Source organism: Grammomys surdaster, unplaced genomic scaffold (assembly GCF_004785775.1).
Source record: "Grammomys surdaster isolate TR1022 unplaced genomic scaffold, NIH_TR_1.0 126278, whole genome shotgun sequence".
Lineage (NCBI taxonomy): Eukaryota > Metazoa > Chordata > Mammalia > Rodentia > Muridae > Grammomys > Grammomys surdaster.
The window spans coordinates 3,383,133-3,409,619 of record NW_021621078.1 but is presented as its reverse complement, the minus strand read 5'-3'; the positions used below and the strand labels follow the sequence as shown (position 1 = coordinate 3,409,619).

At 38.2% G+C, this 26,487-nt stretch overlaps 3 protein-coding genes across 6 annotated transcripts in view; 1 reads left to right on the top strand and 2 right to left on the bottom strand.

Moving 5' to 3' along the window:
• Positions 1-26,487, top strand: part of Nf1 (neurofibromin 1) — a 244,273-nt gene that overhangs the window by 159,852 nt on the left and 57,934 nt on the right. The window lies entirely within an intron of this gene.
• Omg (oligodendrocyte myelin glycoprotein) lies at positions 8,327-11,062 on the bottom strand. The gene is made up of 2 exons (XM_028759211.1): positions 10,913-11,062; positions 8,327-10,020 (listed from the first exon to the last, which is right to left on the bottom strand). The coding sequence occupies exons 1-2, from the start codon at positions 10,913-10,915 to the stop codon at positions 8,692-8,694; spliced, it is 1,332 nt and encodes a 443-aa protein (XP_028615044.1). The 5' UTR covers positions 10,916-11,062; the 3' UTR covers positions 8,327-8,691.
• Evi2b (ecotropic viral integration site 2B) overlaps positions 18,771-26,487 on the bottom strand; it is a 9,060-nt gene continuing 1,343 nt past the window's right edge. The window contains exons 2-3 of one of the 3 annotated variants that reach the window (XM_028759214.1): positions 23,859-24,047; positions 18,771-20,561 (exon numbers count right to left, since the gene is read on the bottom strand). In XM_028759214.1, coding sequence (XP_028615047.1) covers positions 19,131-20,459 — 1,329 coding nt within the window. In that variant the 5' untranslated portion in view covers positions 20,460-20,561; positions 23,859-24,047 and the 3' untranslated portion in view covers positions 18,771-19,130. The remainder of the gene's footprint in view (positions 20,562-23,858; positions 24,048-26,487) is intronic. The other 2 variants (XM_028759215.1, XM_028759212.1) reach the window with 2 other exon arrangements.

Below are 26,487 nucleotides of genomic sequence, written 5' to 3'. Positions count from 1 at the left end.
TCTTACCCATTAAGAAATGGGTACATGTATAGGTACATGTATAGACAGATGGCTCAGCAGTTACCAATACTTGCTACTCTTATAAAGGACCTAGGTTCAGTTCTCAGCACCTGCATTGCAGCTCTCAATTGTCTGTAACTCCTATTCTGAGGAGTCCAATGGCTCCTTCTGGCCTCATTAAATACCCAACATGCATGTGGTGCTTGTAGTGTAGTGATCAAAATACATGCAGGCAAAACACTCATAAACATAAGACAGAGTTAACTGTAATTAAAGCACAAATGGTCAATACATTTGACTTGAGTTCTTTTCTTGTGCGTAGCTGTGTCTGTGCAGTTATGTATATATTTGCATGTGCATGCAGAGGCCGGAGTTGATATTAGATGCTGTTTTTTATTACCATCTACCTTATCTTTTGAAACATTGTCTTTCTCTGGCTCTGAAGCTCACTGATTTGGCTAGACTGGCTGACTAGACAAGCCCCCAGGATCCTCCTGTCTCCATCTCCTAGGGCTAGCATTACAGCATGCTGCTAAATCTAGCTTCTTATGTAGGTACTGGTAGTTCAAACTCAGATCTTCGTGCTTGCTCAGGAAGCACTTGACTGACTGAATATATCTCATCAGACCCTAACTTACTCCTTAAAACACCCTGGTATAATGTTTTAGACTACTTTTGAAATCAGAACATGCCAGGCGGTGGTGGCGCACACCTCTAATCCCAGCACTTGAGAGGCAGAGGCAGGTGAATTTCTGAGTTCAAGACCAGTCTGGTCTACAGAGTGAGTTCCAGGACAGCCAGAGCTACACAGAGAAACTCTGTCTCGAAAAAAAACAAAAAAAAAGAAAAGAAAAAAAAAATCAGAACACAATCAGCTAGCAAGGTAACAGACTTTAAAATGACCAAAGTTAATCCTGTTTTTTTTGTTAAACTACAGTGCACAGCTGAGCAATTCTACTGTTTTAAGTACAGGTTTGACTTCATGAATAACCTCAATAAATCCAGAATCTCAAGTCAGGGATTCTGATGAGGAAACATAAGTGTGTTTCTCCTGCATTTTGCCACCTAGTTCTTCAACACACTTAACAAATGAAAGACAGTCAAGCCAAACTGGCATTTTTTAAAAAGCTGACCTTCTTAAAGACCTCACTTTATACTACAGTTTTCAGTGTGTGAAACAAATGAATCTGCTTAACACATTAATACACTGAGGTGACAATAGCTTTCACTCCCTGGCAGACTACATTTGAGCAGTTTACTGTACTAAATTGTTCAGGAATTTTCAGAATTAATGATAATTAGCAGCTATCTGGAATTGGTTCACATGTAATTCTACACTGCCCTGAACTAGTTTTTTGGATGGCAAATAATAGCCTTGTCAGAGCCTTCATTCTGGTTTCATTTTCCCCTGAGATGGGTAGTCTTCCTAAGTTGTCCAGGCTGACTTGGAGCTTCTAAGTAGCAGATACTCTAAGTACATTCCATTACACTTGGCTTCCTTCATTCTTGACTTTTCTCTAATGTTCCTCAGGACTTTGCTTTGACCTCAGTGGAAGAACTGTAGATTCTAGAGTAGACTCGGCATGTCCTAAATAGGTCACTGTTAGTACACTGCTCACATCTTTGATATGTTCTTGTTTCTTAGGAATTCAGATAAAAGATAGTTAAAAGAAACTTAGGAGAAATAACGTCAAAACTGAAACACAAAGGATAAATAGGGTTGCCAATGTAAGAAGGGGGATGTGCAGCTTCCCTAAAAGCCTAGTGGCCAAAGAGAGCGTGGTGAGTGAAGCAGCAGAAGTTTAGTTTGCGAGGGCTACAGGAGGCTGTATGAGGATGCTGGTCCTGATTCATGGCCAAGTCACTGTCCATAGAATCAGGCCAGTGTGTGAGCATGGCCGTCGTGTTGCCTTCTCCATCACTAATTTTATCCCATACATTTTAAAAATTTGCTTGTTTTTTTTTTAAGATTTTTAATATATTACATTTTATTTTTATTGTGTCTCTCAGTTATGTGGCTGGCCATATTCTCATGTTTATTAATTATCACGCTTCCTGTGTTGTAAGCAGTCTGTGTCCTTTGCCCAGATACCTAGTGGAAATTTTTTATTATTTTTAATATTAACAATCTCCTTTATATATTCTATTCTAATATTTTTATCAGGTGTGATATTTCAACATAAAGAATTCAGAAGGTTTGTATTGACAAATTTGTTGGCAATCTCTAGTTCACTTTGTGATGTGTATCACGTGAATTAAATGTTAAATTCGTCTTCCAATTTTCTTATTTTTAAAGTTTTATACTTTTTAATGTTAATGTGTATGAATGTTTTCTCTGCATTTGCACTACATGTGTGCCTGGGTGCCTGAGGAGATCAGAAGAAGGCATCAGATCCCCTGGAAGTAGAGTTAAGGATGGTTGTGAGCCACCTTTAGCTCTTGGGAACCCAACTTCTGTTGTTGGCAAGAGCAATGAGTACTCTTAACCACTGATCCATCTCTCCAGGACATGGCTTCCATTCCCCCAGCACTGTTCCCTTGAATCTTTCCTCACTCATCCTTTTGATCTTTGCTTTTTTTTCTCTCAAAGTTAACAATGTTTAAGAAATGGTATGTGCTAGGCACTCTTTTAAATGCTGTGTGTCATCTTATTTTCTTCTTGATACTCTACCTTGAGGCATAGAGCTAATTTTCTAATGTTACACAACTAATAAAAGCCTTTGTTAGCTAGGCATGGGAATATATGCTTGAAACTCCAAAGGTGAGGCAGGAAGATTGAGAGTTTGAGACCAGCCTGGGCTACAGAGTGAGACCCATCTTAAAATGTATACATATAGGCCAGCAAGATGGTTCAGAGGGGAAGGTCCTCACTCTCAAGCCTGATGACCTGAGTTTGATCTTCCATCAAAGGTTGACATCCCAAAGTAGTCCTCTGACCTCCACACACATGTACTCACCCCCCTCCTTCCTTCTCTCCTCCCCCATATTTCCCCTCTCTCTCAATAAATAAAGCGTAGTTAAAAAATACTTTAGCCACACATGTGCCAAAGCACCCATATAGAAAAAGTTGTGGATTTCTTTCTTATGTACTCTGTATTAATTGTACTTTTATCATTTCTGTATTAATAACTGTCTTAATGTGTGTCTGTATGTTGATATATATATATATATGTATATATATATATATATATACCTACCTACCTCTTGACATATGCTCTGCTACTAAGATAGACTGTAGCTCCTCTTCCGTCTTACTGAGATTGATACTGAGACATATCTAGCATTTCTTCTAGGTTTAGGGGTAGATTTTTTACCTGTTTATTTTTCCAAATGACTTAAGTATTTTATGTTCTATTTATAAAAGATTCTCATTGAAGCACTTGTCAAAAAAATGCTTAATCATTATATACTGTCAATAGCTGCAGTTTTTGGCAACTAGTGAAGATGTGTGTCCTATTCATAGCCTTTGGTATGTTGTAGATGCTAAGTTGAATGAATGAATAAATTGGGAAATCTAAACTTATTACCTCACATTAATGTTTTCTACAATCACCCATTTCTGTGTGGATATTTCTTTGGCATTATAGATTTCCTTACAATTTTCTAATTATTTTACCCAACATATGAAGAAGTCATTTACATGTCCACATTTATTTTGTTCATTTTTTTATTTAAAGTTATGTTTCTGAAAGTTTTCCCAAGGTATCTTTTCAATAAGCAGTTACTTTATCTGTTAAGAATAAGAATTTTGTAGCCAGGCAGTAGCGGCACACACTTTTAATCTCAGCACTCAGGAGGCAAAAGCAGGTGGATCTCTGTGAGTGCAGCCTGGTCTACAGAGTGAGTTCCAAGACAGTTAGTGCTAATCAGAGAAACTCTGTCTAGAAAAACAAAACAAAACAAAAAGCGTAAGTGTTTAGTTTCTTGTTTAACTAAATTGTTATCTGTTTGTGTGTTATTCTAAAATACCCAAATGATGGGTTTTTTTTTTTTTTTTTTTTTTTTAGGTTTTTCAAGACAGGGTTTCTCTGTGTAGCTCTGGCTGTCCTGGAACTCACTCTGTAGACCAGGCTGGCCTCAAACTTAGAAATCTGCCTGCCTCTGCCTCCCAAGTGCTGGGATTAAAGGTGTGCACCACCACTGCCCGGCATGGGATTTTTTTTTTTAAGTGATTTTTGTCTTCTCTTATTTTTTTTAATTTATTTATTTTATTTATGAGTACACTGTAGCTGTCTTCAGACACACCAGAAGAGGGCATCCAATCTCATTACGGATGGTTGTGAGCCACCATGTGGTTGCTGGGATTTGAACTCAGGACCTCTGGAAGAGCAGCCAGTGCTCTTAACCGCTGAGCCATCTCTCCAGCCCCGGATTTTTTTTTTTTTTAATGTACTATTTTTTTTCCACTTTAACTCTTTATTATTTATTTTATTTTATTTTTTTTTAGATTTTAGTGTATGACTGTTTTGCCTGCAGGTATGTATGCTTACCACACACGTGTCTGTTGCCCAGAGTTCAGAAGGTTTTAAGTCTCCTGGAACTGTAGTTATGAATGGCTGTTGTGAACTACTTTATTGGTGCTGGGATCCAAACCTAGCCTCTATGCAAGAGAAACAAGTTCTCTTAACATCTCTCCAGCCCCTGGTGTATGTGCACACACGTGCACGTGCACTCGAGTGTGCATGTTCATGGACGTGCATGCATGACTCAGCACATATGTGGAAGTCAGAAGACAACTGCATGAAATCTCTTCTAGCCTTGCATAGGTTCCAGGGATCAAAACTAGGTTGCTGGGCTTGCACACTAAGCCTTGTTACCCATTGGGTCATTCTCTCTCTAGCCTCCAAGTACTGTTTTACAGGGTGGTTAAAGGTACACACTCTCTGTTGTGCAGCTGAGATTTGCAGTTGCTTATCCTCTTCATGATGCTCTAGTCTTGTGCCAGTTTTACCAAAATGGATGTCTGTGAGATATAGTTAATGCCAAGTAAATATTTTTTTCTCCATTCAAAATGTAACCAACCAAACAAAAATGTTGTTTTTGTCAGTATGACATAGGCTGGTGGTTTACTATCCATTGATACCATTCCTTAACTAGTTCTTTTTTTTTAGGAGTAGTAGTATTTTTTTTTAATTATTTATTTACCTTAACTAGTTGTTAATACTCTTTTTTTTTCTTGAGACAGGGTGTCTCTACATAACCCTGTGTGTCCTGGAACTTAGTATGTACACCAAGCCAGCCTTGACCTCACAAGGATCCACCTGCCTCTCTGCCTTCCAGGTGCTGGCCTAAAGGTGTGCACCACCACACCTTGCTTTTAAATTTTTTTTATACATAATTTCTTTCTTTTTTTTTTTTTTTTAGGTTTTTTGAGACAGGGTTTCTCTGTGTAGCCCTGGCTGTCCTGGAACTCACTCTGTAGACCAGGCTGGCCTTGAACTAAGAAATCCGCCTGCCTCTGCCTCCCAAGTGCTGGGATTAAAGGCGTGCGCCATTACCACCCAGTTCATAATTTCTAAAGTATAATGTTATCAAGGATTTTAGGTGTCTCTTCTCTGACTTTTTTGGTATCCATTAAAGGAATTTGCTGTTGATTCATGGCATCATCATAGAAGATTATTTAGTAACACATGTGAATGGCCAACACTATGAAAGCCTTATGGGGGTTATATCATTTAATTCTCAGGATAAAAATCAACACTATTCTGTCAACCCATTTCCGAGATGAGGAGACTAGCTTAGAGTGGTATGGTATTTTGTTGATTGTACAGCTGAGAAGTCACAAAGGTAAATTACCCAACAGAACAAAGCCTCAGGGGGTGTGTACATGTTACTATAGAATAGAGACTTCTAGATTGGGATGGACTTACAGCTCAATAAAAATCTTCATTAGTTGATGATATCCTAAGTTGAAAATGTATTTAATATACCTCACCTATTTTATACGTACTTAAAACCCTTAAATTACTGTATAATTGGCTAAGACATTAACAGAAAAAACTGTGATAAGTCATCTTACATGCTAACGTGTACCCATACTTATTTATATGCCTACAGAAGAGATACTGAGGAGTAACACACTTTAAAGTATTTGAGGGTCAATAATACAGTGACGTTTAGAGATGAGCCGCCTTTGATTAATAATGATACAAATATAATTCTGTTAGAGGGTGCGTATTATCCAGTTACTTTAAGACTAGGTTCTTCTCCATGAGGACATGATCAGTGTAGTTGACAGATGTTGTACTTGTAAATTTACCAAGCTTTTCCTCTGCGTTTTGCAGACATGTTAGTCAGGATGGTTTAATCCACGGGTACTGCTAGTACTGCAATCCATAATTATACTTTCTTGTTATTGTCTCCATTGGAATTCTAAGATATTAAGCTTTTGGTATCCACAACTTAAAAGTTAGATGTAAACAATCTGGTTTTGTGAAACTCAGCATTTCTGTTAGGAAGGAAGGAACGAACGAATGAACGAACGAACCCAAACTGGTATGTTGTAAAGTGTGCACTGTGAAAGCAGTTAGCCTCTGTCAAGCATAGTGAAGATACTAGGTCACTTTGGAAAGGAGAATGGACAGCATGCCCATTTGAAGATGTAGTGCGTTTTAATATCATTTTAGGGGCCTTTTTCATGGTAAGATTGCTTAATACAGTGAGACAAGTTTATAGAGGCAAAAAAATTACTCAAAACTACTATAGAGACAGTATAAGAATGGATTTTTATTAAAATATAACTAATTTTTCATGAGCATAGTCCTCCTTTTAAAAAAAAAGAGAAAAGAAGTTTAGGACAGGCATGGCAGTACTTGGCTTGGAGCAGTACTTGGAGGCAGGGCAGGTGGATCTCTAGGAAAACAGTCTGGTGTGCACAGGGAGTTTCAAGCCAGCCGGTGCTATCCAGTGTGAGCCTGACTCATGACAACAGGGAAAAGGGTATGGAAAGGAGTATGCTAGAATACTGCTTTCTGGGTGGAAATGTTGGTATGTGGCTGAGAAGATGTCTCATTGGGTAAGAATCCTTGCTCTTCAAGCAAGGGGTTGGAGTCCCTAGCACTCATGCTAAAAAAAATAATAATAATAAAAATAAATAAAATGAGGCATGGCTGCATGTGCCACACACCCTAGCATTGGGATTAGGTTGGGAACAGACAAATCCGAGAGCTCAGCTCACCTAGCCTAGCCATAACAGCAAGTTTTAGTTCAGTGTGGAACCATGCCTTAGGCCAGTAAAGCAAAGAACAATAAAGAAAGATAACAGATACATCCAATCTTACATGCATACATCCTGCACACATACACAGGGCAGGGCAGAAGGCAGTTGAGTTTTTAATCCAGGAAAGAAGACTATATGGATTTTTTAAATTTTTAGGAAAAAACAAAACTTACTTCTTCACTTTCCCCAAATGCTTGAAGTTAGATTCTTTTTTTTTTATATCTCACAAAAATGAGTGCCTCCATTGTAGCTTACCACCTTTGGATATGCTAGTTTACACATTAATTTAGTTAAGTCTTCTTATATTGATTGCTAATTTATAATGTGATGTACTTTTATATTTTGTCCAAAATTCTCGATACTTTATTCTAGCTGGAGTCCAGTGCAGTTGATTTGGAGTGTCTAATCTGTCCCCTACCCAGCTTTGTTGTCAGTCTACTTTATTAGAAAATCTGTGGTTGTAGGACTGAAGGGATACCACCCACTCCTCACTTCTCTCCATCCCGCAAGCATAATCCCTCAGAGTAATCCAAACTGTTAGACTCCATGGTTTTAGCCACAAGCTAATCTTATTTTAAATTTAGTAGATCAAATTATAATTTCTGGGTTTATAAAAAATAAATTTATCTTACAGTAGTAGCAGTAAGATTTTAAGTCTGTAAATACTTAATTTTGATTAATGAATGATCAATTAAATATACAAGAAAACTCTTTAACAAGTCCTTAAATGGAAACTTTTTATTCTTTTATTTTTAATACTGTTCTTAAATGCAAAACAAAGTTAAATTTTCCTTGTTAAGATGCAAAGCTAAGTGTCTCCTAGCCTTTTGAAGAGCAGTTGTCCATTATATAATCTGCAAAGTAGCAAGAGTTCCTCAGAAGCAGGACATCATTTAGATTGAAAACAATTCTGGCTTGTGTGTAAAACAATGATGTGGTGTAAGCATTTATTTACAGAGTGGCAGCTTGGTTTCACTTAAGTGACAAAATCCTTGAGTGGCCCACATTTCATTCACCTTAAAGGCTTCATCTTCCCCAGAGCAAAAGCTGTTCATCTTGATTCTGCTGCATGGTGGTTATGATAGTGTCTAGAGACCACATGACACAGCCAGGAGCATAGGCCTTTTATTTTTGTCCCAGACATTTGACAGTGTAAACATACATAAAATACATATTAAAGTTTAGATACTCTTTATAGTTTGTGCAATAAGTTGAAGCCTTAAAAAGGAAACATTTCATTTAAAAAAAAATGTCATTAGTTTTACTTAAGACAGGAAAATAGCAGCAAGTACCAAGACATTGTGCACTTCTTTTAATTAAGACAAGTTACTTCATTTACATCAAAGTCAGAAATACAAGACTGGCTTTCTTGAATACATAATATAGCTTGAATCACTGGTTAGATAGGGGCATATTTTCCCAACTGTACATCAGGAAGGAAGGTTCTCCTTCATTTCAGAAACTGCAGACCCTCAGCCTGCCAGCATGACCACAGCATTGAGCATTAAAAGGAGTGAGGCATTTACTTTCCAAACACTAGCTGCAGAAGGTGGCTGAGTCTTTACATTTGCAGTTGTTTCTTCCCTCCGTAAGTTAAGGGTTGTGGTTTGTTGAGGCATTTCAGAGAAATTATTTGGCATGCCACTAGTTATACTGAGGGTCACGGGTGTTGGGGATGGTTTTGTTGCACTGGTGAGGCTTGCATTTGAACTCATTCCATCCTGGAGGTGAATAGTTAGAGTTGCAGCTGCTGCTTCATGTGAATTTGTCATTTCTGTGGGTGTATCTTCTGAGTAGGGCACCAAAGCCCTATCAGTGCTACTAAAAGTAGTGTCTTTGCTTAGGGTGACACCAAATGTGGTTTCCTTTCCTCGATATTGTTTGGGTATTTTGGTCACTTTGGGTTGAGTTACCATATTCAGAGAGTTAATGGTGTCCACTGTCTGCATCTCACTCATAGTAAATAAGCTTGAGATAAGTCCAGGAGGTGTGGGGTAAATGCTCTGTTCCTTCAGAGAGGATACTTGCTTAGAACAAGGAGTCCCTATCACATGGGCTTTCGTTTCCATCACCCACTTCAATAAGTAAGTAATGTTTTGTTTATGGTCACATGACCACCTGTTATTATGAAGAGTTATCTCTTGTAACTGCAAGAGTTGATCAAAAGACTGATCTGGAATGAATGTGAATTTATTGTTGTGCAGGTAAAGATGTGTGAGATTTGTCAGGTTTATTAATGTCCCTGGAAGGATTTGTGTCAGTGAGTTATTAGACAGGTCCACAATATGTAGTTTGGAAGGCATGTTGGTTGGAACTGTCCAAAGTTTGTTACTGCTGAGGTTAAGAACCTCAAGACTTCCTAGGGTATTTTTAATGAGAACAACCTTTTCCAGCATATTCTTAGAGACATCCAGGTATTTAAGGTTCCACTGATAAGCAGTATCAGATTTGTCAAGAAGTTTAATATTGTTGTTAGCAGCAGACATGTTCCAGAGAGACCGAGGTAACTGAGCAGGCAGACTTTCAAGCCTGTTGTTTGAGATATCCAGGGTCCTCAGATTGGTATATGGGGTTAACTGGTTATGCAGATCAGTAAAGTGATTATAAGACAGATTTAAATGTATAATATTCTCTTGGAGTCCAGGTGGTAATGTCGTCAGGTTTCTGCCTGAACAGTCCACATGCCTGTGCCTCTCTGTGCATATACATTGGAGAGGACAAATGCATAAAATGCCAGGCGTGAGAAACAGAAGGATGAACAGGCAGGAAGACATTTTCAATATCTGATATTCCATCAAAGCCTGAAAACAAACAGATACATCCTTCTTTTAATATGCAAATTCACTCTCAGCATCTGCATGGGTCAGTTAGCATTCGGCAAAAATTTCAATAAACCTCCTTGTTGTTGAGTCCTTTTATAATTGTTCCAGTGATTAAACTAACAAAGCTGCCCTTCATTTATAGTCCAAATGCCTAATCCTTCAATTGGGGCTATGTGGTGGGTGGGGGTGGGGGAACTGAGGGGAAGAGAGAGAGGAAGGGAGGGGGGGGGGGAGAGAGAGAGAGAAAGAGAGAGAGAGAGAGAGAGAGAGAGAGAGGCTCTCCTACATTTTTCTTTATTTTTACCCTTTATTATATTTATCCTGTTTATCTTCCTGGAGCCGTAATGTGATAGAACGGCACTGTCTGCAAACGACGAGTTTTATAGTCGCACTTAGACTGTTACTATTTTTGACAGTGTTTTCTTATTCAGAAAAAAAATGGCTGTCATGTCTGTTTTTCTTAAATCTCTGCAGTATTGTAAGACACAATATGTTTGTAGTTTGGGATGTAAAAACAGTTATATTAAAACAGTTTTTGAAATTTCATCTTTTCATGGATAACTATATCCTGGTAAAAAACGTTTTAATGAACTCGGAAAAATCAAGCCCGATAACATACCTTCAACCTCACATTTGTAAAGTGATTTTTTTTCCTGTATATTTCAGTACCAGTTCTAAAGAAAAAACAATATATGTATTTACAAATTGAGTGGACATTAAAGTGAAAATCTCGACTACTAACTGCAGCAGATTTTGGTGCATGCACTTGTTATTGAATATATTCAATCCTAACATTAGCTTTAAAAAAGGCTAAAGAAAAAGAAAAAAAATCCAAAATCTGTCTTTTACCAATTTAAAAATAACTGCTTACCATAATGTCGTCTTCAACATCAGCATCTCATTTTCTCCGAGAAACTTAAGGCTTAAAGGTCGTCTTGTTGTGGGGAGTCGGAAGGGTTTCTGGCTGTGGGCTGTGCTTGCCTGCTCAGCTGCATTGTGTTGCTGTGAGCCGAAGCTCTGCAACCACCTGATCAGCACCACATAGGAGGACTGCAGAGCTGTCATTGGTGCTGACTCAAATTTATTGCAAGAGGTGCATACGCAACGAAATGGACTTTTTTTTTTTTTTTAATTTACAGCCCTGAGAGTGCCTTACATAGCTTCAGTTCTCTGCCGGGCAGAATACTTCATGCAAATTAGGGCTGGCCTTTACTTCTTTCTATGTATTTCTCTGAGCTTAGGTTGCACATTTAACATTTGCTTGCTTGCTGTAATTTTTCTTAAAGCCTTTACATTGTTTCTATATGTTGAAAAATATTGTTTGTGAATTGATTTCCAGGATATTCATTGAACTATGTTTAATCTTTGCATTTTTACATTCTTTTCAAAAAGCAGTTCAATTGTAACATAAATTTTTTATATGTCATGATAAAAATCTTGTTTTTTTTATGTCTTCCTCCATCATGGTTATTATTATATTTAATTAGCTTTTCAAATTTATCAGTCACTTACGTGTCTCATCTTACCTTTAGGAAGCACAGGAATACTTGACTATGATTACTTTGTTTTTGCCTTCCTGATACAAAAGATCATTTGACTAATGCTGCACACAGGCCAGCTTCGTCATCATCATCATTATTGTCATCACGGTCCCCTTCCCCAGCACATGCACATACTCCTGCCTTAGTGCCAGTGATCAAATGCAGGACAAGCCACATGTAAAATAAGGATGCTGGACTTTAAAACAGCAGTACCGTAAAACAGGTTTCACTGTGTGTTTCTGGCTGGCCTGGTACACACAGAGATCTTCCTGCTTCTGGCTCTCAGTGCTAGGTTTAAAGATGTGCACTGCCATACCTGGTAGATACTAGATATTTTGTTTTGTTTCCTCTTTCCCAGTGTTCAACTTTTAATTATCAGTCAAATGGTAAAAATAGTTGTTGATATTTTATGTATTTTACTTAGATGGAGTTGTTTGGTTTGGTTTTGTTTCTTTCTTCCATGAAACTTGTTTTGGGTGGTATGGATAGAGTATTGCTATCTCTGGAGGTTTTGTTGTGGCTGAACAAAAGATCATTAATTTTTTTTTTATAAATAACAGTATCAAAGCTGGAGTGGCAGCACACATCTTTAATCCTAGCATTCAGGAGGTGGAGGTAAGTAGGTCAGGAATTTAAGGCCAGCCTAGATTACACTGCAAGTTCAAGGCCAGCCTAGAATAGATGGGACCCTGTCTCAAAATATAAAACTCTGGCCATGGTGGTGGTCACCTTTAATCCCAGCACTCATGGGGCAGAAGCAGGGATCTCTGTGAGTTTGAGGCCAGCCTGGTCGCCTGGTCTATAGTGAGTCCAAGACAGCCAGGCTACACAGAAAAATCCTATCATAAAAAACCAAAATAAATAAAACTATTACTTTCGATTTATTCAGTGTTTTATATTTGTATGTTATCTTTCCCAGAAAGTTAAAAGACTTAAAAATATATTCAACAGTGTTTGTAAAAGATAAAGCCATAATCAAAATTTTATAAAATGCAGCTAGATTGATGGTATCTTAAGTATACTAATTATATAAACAACCAGTTAAAACTCAAATCGAATTTACAGAATGACTATTTACCATAGGAAAGAAAAGGAGAAAATTAAGGTATATTTATTATGAAATTGTTACAATTTAAAAACCAGCAATTATTAGCATATGACATGTTAAGAAAATGCCTAGGTACTAACTACTTCGTGTCATCTTCCTGCTAAATTTCATGAGCTGTTATTTTATTTGTATTTATTTGATTGTATTGAAGTCCATAGCTTATCTTCTTAGAAGAGAGCTGTCTTGTAGGAGTCACCTTCTAGGTAAAACTAGTGTTCCTCGAAAAGGATCTACATTTAAGCAGTCTGCACCATTAGTGACTGTTATTGATTCAAGATTTTATTGCCACTTTACTTTGAGTGTTCATTTGGACTTTAGATTCTGTGTATGGATTTCAGAATCTAGTCATCAATCATGATCCCTGAAAATAATGTTTGAAGTACTACATTTAGCAGTATTGTTTTGAGGGTGAGAATGGTTTGCTTTTGACAGTTAGCATTCCATGTCAGCTCATATACTCACCAATACAGTTCGGGGATAGGACTCAAAATCAATTTGCCAAGCCTTAAAATCTCTCTTAGGAAGACTCATTCTGCTATTATAGAAGTACAGCTACCTATGCAAATTACACTGACAAGTACCTTCATTTGAAAGAAAAATTAATTAATTAAATGGGTTCAAAATTAATTTAAGCTTTGACTGTATTAGTGAAACAGTCTTTTGCTGGCATTGTAACAAAGTACCTGACAGAAGCAACTGCAGGAGGAGGAGTTGCTTGTGGCAGGGAAGACATGGGCACTGGAGTAGCTTGGTGGCTGGCACTGGATCAGGTCATATCTAGTGGCAGATGAGAAGCAGAACCAAGTTCTATAACCCTCAGAGCCCACCCCTAGTGGCCTTAAGACCACCAGCTCTTGCTCCAAGGGGTTAATAACCTCTCCCTTCAGCACTGCCAACAGGAAACCAGATGTCCAGGCACATTAGGATGGGATTCTGCTGTGCATATAATGTTTTCATTTCAAAGTTACTTTGTATTAAAGATGACTGTGGGCACTCAAAAAGAGAAGGAGGTCATTTAAATGTGTTTTAAATGCAGCAATTGTAATGCTGTTAAAGGCTCTGAGAAAATTAAATAGTATATTACTGTTTTTTGGGGTTGTTTGGTTTTTGAGACAGGACCTACAGACCAAGCTGGCCTCAAACTCAAGAGATCTACCTGCCTCTGACTCCCAAGTGCTGGGACGAAAGGCATGAGCTACCGTAGTTGGCAAGAATAATTTTTAAAAGACAAGTATTTGTTACAACTTATCTTAGATCCCATAAACAAGGAATAATGTTAATTTATTTAACTACTATTTAGCTACTTTTCAGTTTTTATGGCTGTTTAGTCAGAATACTGTAACCGTATACTCTGGTTTGACCCCTCCACTCTACTTTTTTGCACCTGTTGATGTGGAGAAGAACTGCTTTCATTTGCTTGTAGTTGCATCTTAATGATATTTCTTTTAAAAAACAGATTAAAATATGTATATATGTATATATGTATATGTTACATAGTTTTGTCTTCTCATGTAAAAGTTTGTGTGACATATTCTGTATCTTATTCAGTTTTTCTTACACATTTATTTTAAAGATAACTATTCCAAGAGACATGCATTTGTCTCATTCATTTCTTGATGCCTTGGGAAATATACCATAGTTTTATTTGCTCAGTCTTATCCTGGAAGGTCTGAGTTGTTCCTATATTTCTGTTACTGACAATAATGATATGCTATGACCCTTGTGCTTGAATGGTTTCATATTTTACCAATAACTTTTTTTAAAGGATTTTTTTTGTTTTGTCTTTTAGCGATAGGATTTCTCTGTGTAGCCCTGGATGCCCTGGAATTCACTCTGTAGCTCAGAGATTCACTTGCCTCTGGCTCTGAGTGCTGTGATTAGAGGTGTGTGCCACTGTTTCTGGCCTTTATGTATATTTTCAAGAACCATCCATGTATATTTTTTTCTTCTCTGGATGTGTTTTATGTTTTATAAATATTTGTTGTTGTTTTTTTAACTGTCCATTGTTCAATTATTTTATTATCCATCTTTAAGAAGTTTCTTAACATTTATAGATACTAGTACTTTGTCTTGATTTAACTTATAATTTTTTAATTGTCTTGTGTTTATCTTTTGTCTTTTTAATGCTGAGTTATGTTTTGGTTTTGACATTTAAAATTTTTTTCTCTTTTCTTTTTATTGCTTCTAGACTTTGAGCCTCAGCTAGGAAGATGTTTGTCCATGTTCAGGTTATAAAGGGATTCAGCACCATCTTGTATTGTGTCAATTCTGTGCTGTCTGTTTAAATCTTATCTACTCAGTATCTATTCTAAGTAGTGTGAAATGTAGGTCATGTAGGTCCAGTTTTCTTTTCTTTTTTTTCTTTTTCTTTTCTTTTCTCTGTTTTTTCTTTTCTTTTTTTTTCTTCTTTTTTTTTTTTTTTTTTTTGGTTTTTCGAGACAGGGTTTCTCTGTGTAGCCCTGGGTGTCCTGGAACTCACTCTGTAGACCAGGCTAGCCTCGAACTCTCGAACTCAGAAATCCACCTGCCTCTGCCTCCCAAGTGCTGGGATTAAAGGCGTGCGCCACCACCGCCCGGCTCAGTTTTCTTTTTTCAAATATCTATTCAGTTGTCCCAGCGCTTACTCCTACTGATTTGGTAATTGAGTTTATTTATGATCATTCTGTCCTATTCTGTTCATACAGAGCATTTGAATTATAAGTTCCCAAGTATTTTGCTACTTACTCTACTTCTTAAACAAAATTAAAGCTGACTTCTGCCTGAGTTCCTTGCTTTCCCTGGTTCTGTTTTCCTTAGCCATTAAAGACTAGGGCTTTTACTAATTGGCCTTGCAGGCTGTTGATACAGATCTGGCAGGAGCACCACTGGTGTATCACATGAGCTTCAGTCTGCGGGCCTTATTCCCACTGCATTGTTATTTTTAATTCTCTCCTTTTATTTGCCTGTGTGTGCATGTGCTTGTTTGTACCACGTGTGCTTACATGCTTTAGCACACATGTGGAAGTCAAAAGACACCTTGTGGTAGTCAGTGCTTTCCTTCTACCACTTGGAGCTCCGGAACCAAACTCTGATTGTCAGGCTTGGCAGATCCATCTCACCAGCCCATGCCTTGCTCCTTTCTCTGCAATATCCTGAGTTGTGAGTCTTTTCTCTGAGGTTTTTTATTTTGCCTTTGTTTTCCCCTTCCTGCCTTTTTTTCTCTCTTGTATTTCTTTTATTAATTTCTATTTCTTCCTGCTGATTTAAGCAGGGGTGCCACTGTTGGGCTGCTCAGCTTCCACTGACCTTAGCTGCAGGAAATTACATGCAGTAAATGTGAATTGTTCCCTCCTGGCAGAGAATGTCTTTTTAAAAAAAGCAAAATAAAAAAAAAAATCCAGCTAACTCTAGTATCTGCTATACAGAGAACAGGGGAAAATCTTAGGGCAGTGCTTAAAGAAATCTGACAAGCCTGTACCTGAGTCCTGAGCCCCTGGATTGTTATTTGGGGATAGGGAGATGGGTGAATGGTAAGAGCACTTGTTGTCACAGATAACATAGGCTCAGTTCCCAGCACCCACAGGGCTGCTCACTGAGTTCGTAACTCCAGTTCCAAGGATCTGATGCCATCTTCTGACTAGGAAGGCACAAAGCACACAAGAAGTAATAGACATGCAGGCAAAATATGCACATAGAACAAAAATAAATGAATCTAATTTTATTTTATATGTATGAATGTTTTGCCTAGGTACATATGCCCATGTAACATTTGTGTGCCTGGTGCCCATGCAGTCAGAAAGAGGGCATCAGATCCCCTGGAACTGGACTTATAAACAGTTGTGAGCTGTCATGTTGGTGCTGCGAATTGAACCTGGGTGTTTGGAAGAGCCGTAAGCACTATTTAACTGCTGTGCCATCTCTCCAGCTCGTCCATTAGCTACTGTACTAAGAGGTATTTCTCAATATCCATTTTTTTTCAAGAGGTCAGTAAGGGAGATGTTGACAGGAACAACTTTGGAAAGAACCTTTTGATCCCACAAGTGAGATGAGAGGAGTTGAATGATTGGTATTCAGACTGCTACATCTCATTACTCTAGTCAAGACACTTAATACAAGAAATTCTCAAAATTCCTCAGTGACTGCTGCAGCATAAATTAGCCTTAAAATCAAGACATGTGTAAGAAATTTTATTGTGGATGACAGAAAAGAACCAATGCAATAGAGTGAAAAACCATCATGCTTGAAGTAAGTCGTTCAATGGGTGTTTCTGTAGTTAAAAAGTGTTGTTAGTAAAAGGTGGCTTGTAAGAAATAAGGCAAGTATTGTATGTAAAATGACACTTGGGCCTGGTGTTTTTTAAGGTGTTTTAAAGGCCACCACTTTAATCACAGCAATTGGGAGACAGAGGCAGGTATATCTCTGTGAGTTTGAGGACAGCTTGGTCTATATAGAGAGTTCCAGGACAGCCATGGCTACCAGAGGAATCCTGTCTCAGAAAATACAAACAACAATAATAATAAATTTACATCTCTTGCCAGGCAGTGGTGGCGCATGCCTTTAATCCCAGCACTTGGGAGGCAGAGGCAGACGGATTTCTGAGTTCGAGGCTAGCCTGGTCTACAGAGTGAGTTCCAGGACAGCCAGGGCTACACAGAGGAAACTCTGTCTTGAAAAACTTAAAAAAAAAATTACATCTTTTTATAATTATATATAAAATTGTTGTTTATTAATAGTTCTACAATATAATAATAGTATATAGTAGTATTAGCAGTAGCAGTAAACTCCACTGCCCAAGAGCCTGCTTGTTTTTATTCCACATGGACTTTTTAGTATTTGAACATTAATGTTACAAGTAAATACTGTTTTCTATCCTGAAAAGTCCCAAAGGCTGTGCTCTAAGCAACTCTCCTTTCTTGGACTTGTAATAATAATAAGAGAAGGATGTGCTTGTTGGGCAGATGAACACTTCCTCAGTTCCATTGATATCTGTACAAAATAGGCCAGTACCTGCTGACCCCTCCACTTTAACAAAAATTGTACCCACTTTTGTTATGAGAGCCTCATACTCAACAATCTTCAGGTGATGATTAACTTCTTCATTTAAAAAAGGTGGTTGGGGCTACAGAGATGGTCAATAGTTTAGAGAGTTTGCTACTTTACTAGAGGACCCAAGGTCAGTTCCCAACACCCATGTTAGACAGCAGCTCATAACTTCCTGTGACTTCAGCTCCAGGGTGTCTGGTATCCTCTGTGGTCTCCACAGACACCCTCACACAGGCAGGTATCATACGTGCATGGGGGAGGGACACGCACACATACATCCCACTTCTATTTTTCTCTCTCATCCTCCATAACATTTGATTTTGTCTAGATGCTTAGTTTATACTTCCCTAACATTTCAGAAAAATGTCTACATTTTGGGGCCAGTAAGGTAGGTTTAGAGGATAAAGGTGCTTGCTGTCAGGTCTGATGACTTGAGTTTTGAATTCTATTCTTGGGGTAGAAGAAAAAAAAATCAACTCCTACAGGTCATCTTCTAACCTCCTAATACAGCCTATCTCCTTGCACCTCCACCCCCCATGCCCCACACATTTGAAGAGGAAGAGGATGAAAAAGAGGAGGAAGAGTAGGAAGAAGAAGAAGAGGAGGAAGAGGGAGAGGAGGAGGGGGAGGAAGGAAAAAGAAAGGAGTTGCAGTGGCTCAGTGGTTAAGAGCACTTACCACTCTCACAGAGGGCTTGGATTCAGTTCCCAGTGCTCACATGGCAGGCGGCAAATGTTGTTAATGCCATCTAGGCCCAGAGGATCCAGTGTCATATGTAGGCAAATTTATATACATAGAATTTTTAATTATAAAGAAAGAAAGAAAACTCTGCATTTTATGGTAGGTACTCATTTTTTCAGGGTAAATACTCCCCAACACAGCAATCAGACTTCATGTTTTAATACAGTTTGTGTCTGTGTGTTTCCAGTAAAGCAAAAAATGGAAACATCTTGTCCTTAGATATATATTTTAATCTCTATAAATTAAAATATTTATTTAATATTTGAAGTATTAAAACTTTGACTATTTAAATTTTCTCATTTCTATTATACCCCAAATTTTGAGGTGGAAAAATAGAATTTTATTTATTTAAGATAAGTTTATATACAACTTTTCAGGGGGGAAATGTATTACGTAACAATAAGTATATGTAGATCATATGTTTTCAAAGTGATTTAAGTTATTGACATATCTATTGTTGATATACATAAAAGGCACTCTGCTTTAAAAAACTTCTGTAGTTGGTAAGTGTACCACTGTAATAATCTACCCGTGTACTTGGGTTTCAGTCAGGTGTAAGGTAATTCCTAAACAGTCACTTGGATACCAGTTGTCATGTCCTGTGTGCCATACCATGAGGACAGAAATGGGTGGCACCATCTCAGGATGGGGGACAGACTAGAAAGCAAACTGTCACTTTACAGCAGCTCTGTAGGTGGAGGTGGCAGGGAGTCCATGAGGTCCTGGTGGAGGTCAGGAGTAGAGAACTCCTGGCACTGAGCCTCGTGGGTAGACTCTTGGTTGTTTATAAAATCTCCTTCTGACAGAGACACATTAAATGAGTCAGGGGGTGGCGGGAATGGCTCTTTGATCCTGGAATGATGATCTTCACACATTTGATTTAGACCATCTGGAGATGGTTGGAGATTGGTAGAATCATTTGGTAAAGGAGGTACAACTATCATAGTGGGCTTGTCTGATAGGTTCTCATCCAAATCAAGAAGGGGAGGTGGTAAGGGCAGATCTGCATCGTCTGAAGAAGACACAGCTGTACCAACTGTGGACCCATCAGCACTGTCTTCTGATAAACCATTTATTTGATCTTTTACATTCTCAGTTTTGAGGTTGTTGGTGTCATTAATGTGTTCACTTGATTCAAACAGCTTAACTTCTAAATCATCTGCTAACAGTGTGCTTTTGCTTGGTTTCCAAGTCATAAGTGAAGCAACTGATGCACGTTTTGTGGATACCTCACTCTCTCTGATGTTATCCATACACATTTCTGGTGTTTCTCCATCAGCAAATGGAGACCTGCCCGCCCAATTTTGATCATTTAAGACTGGTTTCCTCAAGTATTTCCACAGTATAATCATGAGTATAGCTACCAGCATAGAAATTATAATTGTACCAATTAGTATGGCAGCTATTGCATTGTGGTTGGTTTTATGAGCAGTTCCTTTGCTGCTCGTTGGTTCTGAAGTGAGTGGTGGTGGTGTGTCCCTTGGTAAATAAATAGTTGGTGTTGATTTTGTGGGTCGATTATGAGTCGTCTGTAGTACTGGTTTTCCAGAAGGGGTAGGAGCAGGCGATGGTGTCTGTTGTGTGGAAGTATAGACAAGAGGTTTTGGTGGTTGTCTAGTAGAATTATGGGCAGAAGGTGATAGTTGATTGGTCAAAGTGAACCCAGATAGTGATGTTTGTGGGAAGGAGTTATTGACTGTTAATACTGCTTGTTTGGTGATGTTATAAGTAAGTGGTCTTGAAGAGACATAAACAGCTGGTGTTGCTTGTTCAGGAGTGATTTGGGCAGATGGTCCTTGTTGTCCAGAAGCAGTGTTGTTGGATTGTGTTGTTTGGCTCACAGGGCTCCCTGTTGCGTTTTGAGGATCAGTTGTACCGTACAGTACTGACGGTGTAAGTAAAGTGGACTGGGCCTGCTGCTCTGCTGTCATTGCTTCTGTCTCTGAGAAAAACACGTTGTTCAGGTCCTGACAGAGCAGAAGGAAGAGCAAGTGCTTGAATTCCATTTCAGATGGTTCCTCCTTACCAGTGACGTCACAGTGAAAGAACAAGAAAGGTGGTTAGCTATCACCTTGTGTCTAGTTACATTTGCCTCTTCGTTACAGTACCTGAAATACAGTGGTTAGGCATTTGGTTACATTTTATTCTGGTTTCTACTTGACATAGAGTAATACTCCAGTTTATAGTACAACATCTGGAGTTCCTGGGAGGTAATCTTAATTCTTTTATAAAATCTCTGTTTAACCTTGCAGCCCCTCTAGGGTCCTCAGACTCCATTCCCTCATTTCATATTGTCTTGAGTATGCAGGCTTAACCTCTGCCATGGGCTCCCTGTGCTGTTTGCTGTCTGTTCCTAGAAATATAAGTAGTTCTGCCTCTGCAGAGAACACCAGTGCCCATGGTGCCTTACACCGTTGTCTTTACGTTCTTTTTCTCTCTCTATTCACTGCACTTGACCTTACTGACTATTCTTTTACCAATATTTTGGTAACTCTTGTAATACAGTTTTTCCTTTCACACCACTTCAGTTAGATCTTTTTTTCTCCTAAATATGGACACTCAGCATTCAATCTCTCTACCTTTCACTTTTCTCTGTTCTAGTTCTGTAAGTTTCCACTCTGACCCTTGTGCTATAACTACCAAACTGAGTCCATTTGTATAATGTCTTAGTGGACTTTATCATATATATATAATAATCAGCAAGTTTAGTAGACTCAGTCCCAGGAGGATCTAACACCTCTGGTCTGTACAGGCATCAGCACCCATGTGCACATACTCACATACACACACACACACACACACACACACACACACACACACACTGAACATTAAGAATAAAATCTGGCCGGGCAGTGGTGGTGCACGCCTTTAATCCCAGCACTTGGGAGGCAGAGGCAGGTGGATTTCTGAGTTCGAGGCCAGCCTGGTCTACAGAGTGAGTTCCAGGACATCCAGGGCTACACAGAGAAACCCTGTCTTGAAAAACCAAAAATAAAATAAAATCTGAAAGAAAAACAAAAACCGAGAAAACCCTAAAGTGATTCAAGTTCCTCTAGCCCAGTTGGTCAAGCAAGTCAGCCCATTTCTACTTTCATTCTGATACTAGACAACCACCTTTGTGTCAGACCCTAGTCTAGATTTAAAACAAAATAGTTGCTTTCAAGTGTTTAAAATTCTTACGATAAAAATTAGCAGGTAAAAAGTAACCTCAGCCAGCGTGGTGGCACACACCTTTAATCCCAGCAGAGGCAAGTAATCTCTGTGAGTTCGAAGCAAGTCTGGTATGTATAGTGAGTTCCAAGACAGCCAGGGCAACATAGAAGAAACCCTGTCTGGAAAAAGAAAAATAATTACAATAATTTGATGTTTCCTCATACTCGGTAGATGAACAGAGGAGCTAACTTGGCCTGGGAGAACTTCAGAGATTTTGAAGCAGATCTAAATCTTAGAATACTATAAAGAACTAGTTAAGCACATTTGTCTCCAGCCCAGGCAGTGTGCATGGGTGCCAGGCAGGGCTCAGTACAGACTTGGCAGCTGTCTTTTTGTGGGATGTTGTAGGTGCTGAAACTTTGAAGGCTTAAGTTCCAAAGTTCCGGCTGTGTACTGTCCACTTAACTCTGTGTATAAGGTCACCTAAGTTTGTTGTTTTCAGTTGCCTCATACTCTAAAGTGACATTGTCAGCACTGAGGATAATGGGCTCTTCTGGACACCCCCAAGCACAGTGTCACTGTCTGAGATAGCCGTTCTGTTTCTTAACGTTAAGGAAGGACAATCTCAGACTGTTAGATACTAGTTTCTATATATAAGAAATTAGTTTTTCCAGGACTCCAAAGATATAATAAAATGTTTTGACAATTTGAGTAGTTTTTATTTCTTTACCCAGCTACCACTAGCATAGTAGAGTGATGACAACAAATGACACCTCTTCTTGTTCATTCTCTCTCTCTTTCTGTTTGTTTGTTTGTTTGTTTGTTTTTGTGTTTTAAGACATTCGTCCTGTGTAGCCTAGGTTGGCCTTGCTGGGATCCCTGTTTGCTGAGATCACATGCTTGAGCCAGAAGGACCTGGACTTACAAGAAAAGATAATGTTTTTTTCTTAGTCTGTTTCTTCTTTATATTTTCTTTCTTGTGCTTGAAGCCTAAAATTTAAAATAGCTCTCTGAAGTCCCTTGCCTGTGCTGACTTATTACCCTTAAAACATGCATGACCTGGTTGCTACTTCACATAAGGATACACATCTCTATCTGGAGAAAACCTTACAAACCAAGCTTTAACTTCCTTGGCTTCTTCCTAAACACATTAAATTATGCCATTTTGCTGTCTTTAATGTTTTGTTTTGTTTTTTTGCCTAATCCTTTTCTCTGCTAACTATATGTCTGAACCTGTCTTCATCTCGTAGACTTCAATTTAAATTCTCCTTCAGTTCTCTGACTGACCACAGGCACAGATAGTTGTTCCCTGAGCCTCCTCGGCATGTGCTGTCTTGTTGGTTTCTTCTCTTAGGCCCTTCTTTGTGGATGTGCCTCACTCCTGCTTCTCCTCACCTGAGTACTTGTTTTTATTATGTTGTTTGTACATTTTTTATTGTTATCCCCATAGCCTCAAATGAGATTATTTTAAAAACAATACCACAATAAATAGAAAAATCAAAGGAAGACAATACCTTTATGCTATATACCTTTATACCAATATGCTATAAGTTTGTGACTTACATACTTTATTTCATTTAACCTTTACAGAAGCAAATTAGAATGAGTTGAGCAGTTTGTCTGGGTTGTAGCTGTTACTGACAGTATGAGGTTGTGCCATGTGGTTCTAAAGTCTGCATTGTTTCTGTTCTCCCACCATTTCATATTTTCTAATATTGATTCCCCATGCCTTTCATATTAGTTGTTCAGTAAACATTTAATCTATGCTGGCCTCTTGGTTCTTTACCATCTCAGTTTTACTTTTTATTAAGCCTTCTACCATAATATAAGCAGAGGAAAGAAAACTTAGTTAAATTCTGGGTTTTATCCATCTTTTAAGGTTTTTTAATGGAAAACACTGAAATTTTTGGCATGGATATGAGGGTCTGACTCATCTCTAGATGGTCTTCATTCATACCATCCCACACAGTAATGTTACAGGTTACTTATCCAAAAAAGCATTGGTTAGAAGATGGCGTTAAGAGTCTTTTTGTAAGTGTTTTTAGAAAATGTTTTCCAAAGCAACAGAAGATATAGAATTGTCTACAACTAAAAATGTTTCCTCTTTTGTGACTTTGCTTAAAATAAAGAAACCATACAGTTCCTCTTTTTAGTTAGCTGAAAAAAGAAAATAGAGGAGGAACCAGCTAAAACAGGAGCAGAATTATAAAACCCAGTTTGGTTTGTAAGATCAGCCTTGATAGGTTCATCACCTTTGAAGTCAATAGGAAGCTAGAGGCTCCAGTGTGATGTTTCCACTTGTCAGCAGTAGTAAAAGCAAAACCCACTTTTCAAATAGCTTGCCGCATTCCCCTTCGCCATTTCTGTCACGTCCCCTCCTAGGCTCTGCCACAGTAGAATCTAACACCTGTTAGAGTCTTACTCCAGCAGCTCAGAACAGTCTAGAAAAGAAGCATCAAGATGAAAAGAAGAAATTTTGGATTTAATAATTTTGGGGAACAGGAAGCCTGACTTTTTTTCAGATTTAATGAAGCTAGTTTTGTTACCTATAATACACAAGCTTATTCAATGAACTTGCCAAGTGTGTAACTGGTATGTTCCTAAGCACACACTGTTTCTGCAGAGAAAGGTGATGGTCAGCTGATTTGGGGCAGGGGATAAAAAAAGGATTAAAATTTCCAATAGACAGGAATGGGAATAAGAATAATTTTTTTCTTTTATAAAAAGGAACACTAACAAGAAATTGTACAAAAAGTTGAGGATGCACTAGATATGTGGGAAATGATCAACTGATTAGAAAAGATATTGAAGAAAAAGAAATAATTGGAAATAGTAGTTGCTTATTAGGAAGTTACTAAAGAAGACTGAAGTAGGTAAAATACAGTCAGAGAGAGAGAGAGACTTGACATGGGTAAAGAGGCTGTTGGGAATTGTCATTTCCTGTCACTGGCCTATATGTTAGAGCAAGAATTAACAACAAAGAACTGACCATCCAGGACAGAGGCTAGATGATCCATCCTCAAACAAACTTTTATTCCAGGCTCCGTCTACTGCAAGGGCCCCTCAGCTTTCCCTTACCCTCACTGCCCTGACACTACCCAAATGTAAGCCTGACAGAGAACCCGTGAACAGTCTGTAGAGGACCGTTCTTAGAAATCCTTTAATCTGCTAGGAAAATCTAGATTTCTCAACCTTGTTATGCCAATACTTCTTTCTCTCTGTATTTAAAATTTGAGGTTTAAATCTACATTTTGGTTCTTTGTTTTTCTTTTTTTTTTTTAAAAAAAAAAAAGGAAAATGTACATATTTTTAGTGACTCCGTATGCAAGCACAGTTACAATGAAGTGGGAGCTCCCTGGTATTGGGTGTGTACCTGTTGCCTACTGCCAGGGCTGGGAGTGTAGCTTAGGACTACAGTGATTGTACCGTGCACATGGCCCTGAGTTTGGCCCCCATTACCGCAAAATTATCTAAGTAAAGTTAATGCTGTTAAATTGGCTATAGTAAGAAATATATCATTTTAATAAGAAATTGATGAACTTTGGAAAACATTCCTTAGAAAAAAGGTAAGTGTAGGTAGTTACGTAAAATTTTGTCTTTGAACTGTGTGTGATGTCTTAGGCCTTTAATTCCAGCACTGGAAGTAGAGGTAAGTGGATCTCTATGAATTTGAGGCTAGCCTGGTCTACTTAAGGAAGTCCAAACCAGACGAGACTAGATAGTGATACCCTGTCTTAAATAAACAAAATATTGGGTCTTTCAGTTATTTTGATATAAGAAAAATGAGTTATAGCTGGGTTTGGAGGCTCATACCTTCATTCCTAGAGGCAGAGGCAGGGAGGTCTTAGAATTAGAGGCCAACCATGTCTGCTTGTGGGTTCCAGACTAGCCAAGGTTACATTGTAGAGAGAACCTGCCAAAATTAAAACTAAAACCAACAGCAACAAGACAAGTAAATTATAGTACACATATAAAAGATAGGCACATAGTACTAGTGATATCTCTAAACTAGTGAAATTTTAAAATCATAATAGAAAGAAACCAGAAAAGGAAATCAATTTTAAATTACAAGTAGTGTGTTTTATGGCCATTTTTAATCAGTAATAATAGCTTCCATTACTGAACACGAGAAAATTACTGAGTAATAAGATTCATTTGCATGACCTAGGTGGTCATATTTTCATCTTCCAGATTTTAAAAAAGAAAAAAATTGAGAAGTTGATTAACTTGGCAAGCTGTCACAGCCCTAAGTGGTGGCACTAGTGTGGAAGCCATGCTACCCCTGACTTCTGCTACATGCTGGAGCTTTTGTAGAGTTATGAACAAGAAAGGCTTTGTGGCAGAAAAAGACTCCTGTAAGGTCTCTGGGACTGTGTAAGTAACTTTGGGGCTAAGCTTACATAAAGGGTAGGAAAAGAAATACCAGGAAGCCCACATCAGTCCGGGAGTCTATATGAGCAGTTTAGGAGCTTTGAATAGTTAGCATCTGAGTTGCCATAATTATAGTGTACTGAAAAATTTGTGATACTTCTTTAAAGATTGAGCATCAAAAGGCATCAGATATATATTTAGCAAGTTCAGAATTACATGATTCTTCTAATTAGAATTATGTAGGAACTTGTTGAAAACATAGCAACTGTTAAACTTGAGACTAGCCCTGTTTTAGATAAATCTGAGCTTAAAACCATCTTTATTTTTTAGCTTATGTAACATACATTACTTTTAAAAATTCAAACCAACCTTGATGGTTGTGCAGTGGTGGAGCATACCCTTTATGCCAGCACTCAGGAAACAGAGACAGGCAGATCTCATGAGTTCAAGGCCAGCCTGATTACAGAGAGAGCTGGGGCTACATGGAGAAACCCTTGTCTTGAAAAAGAT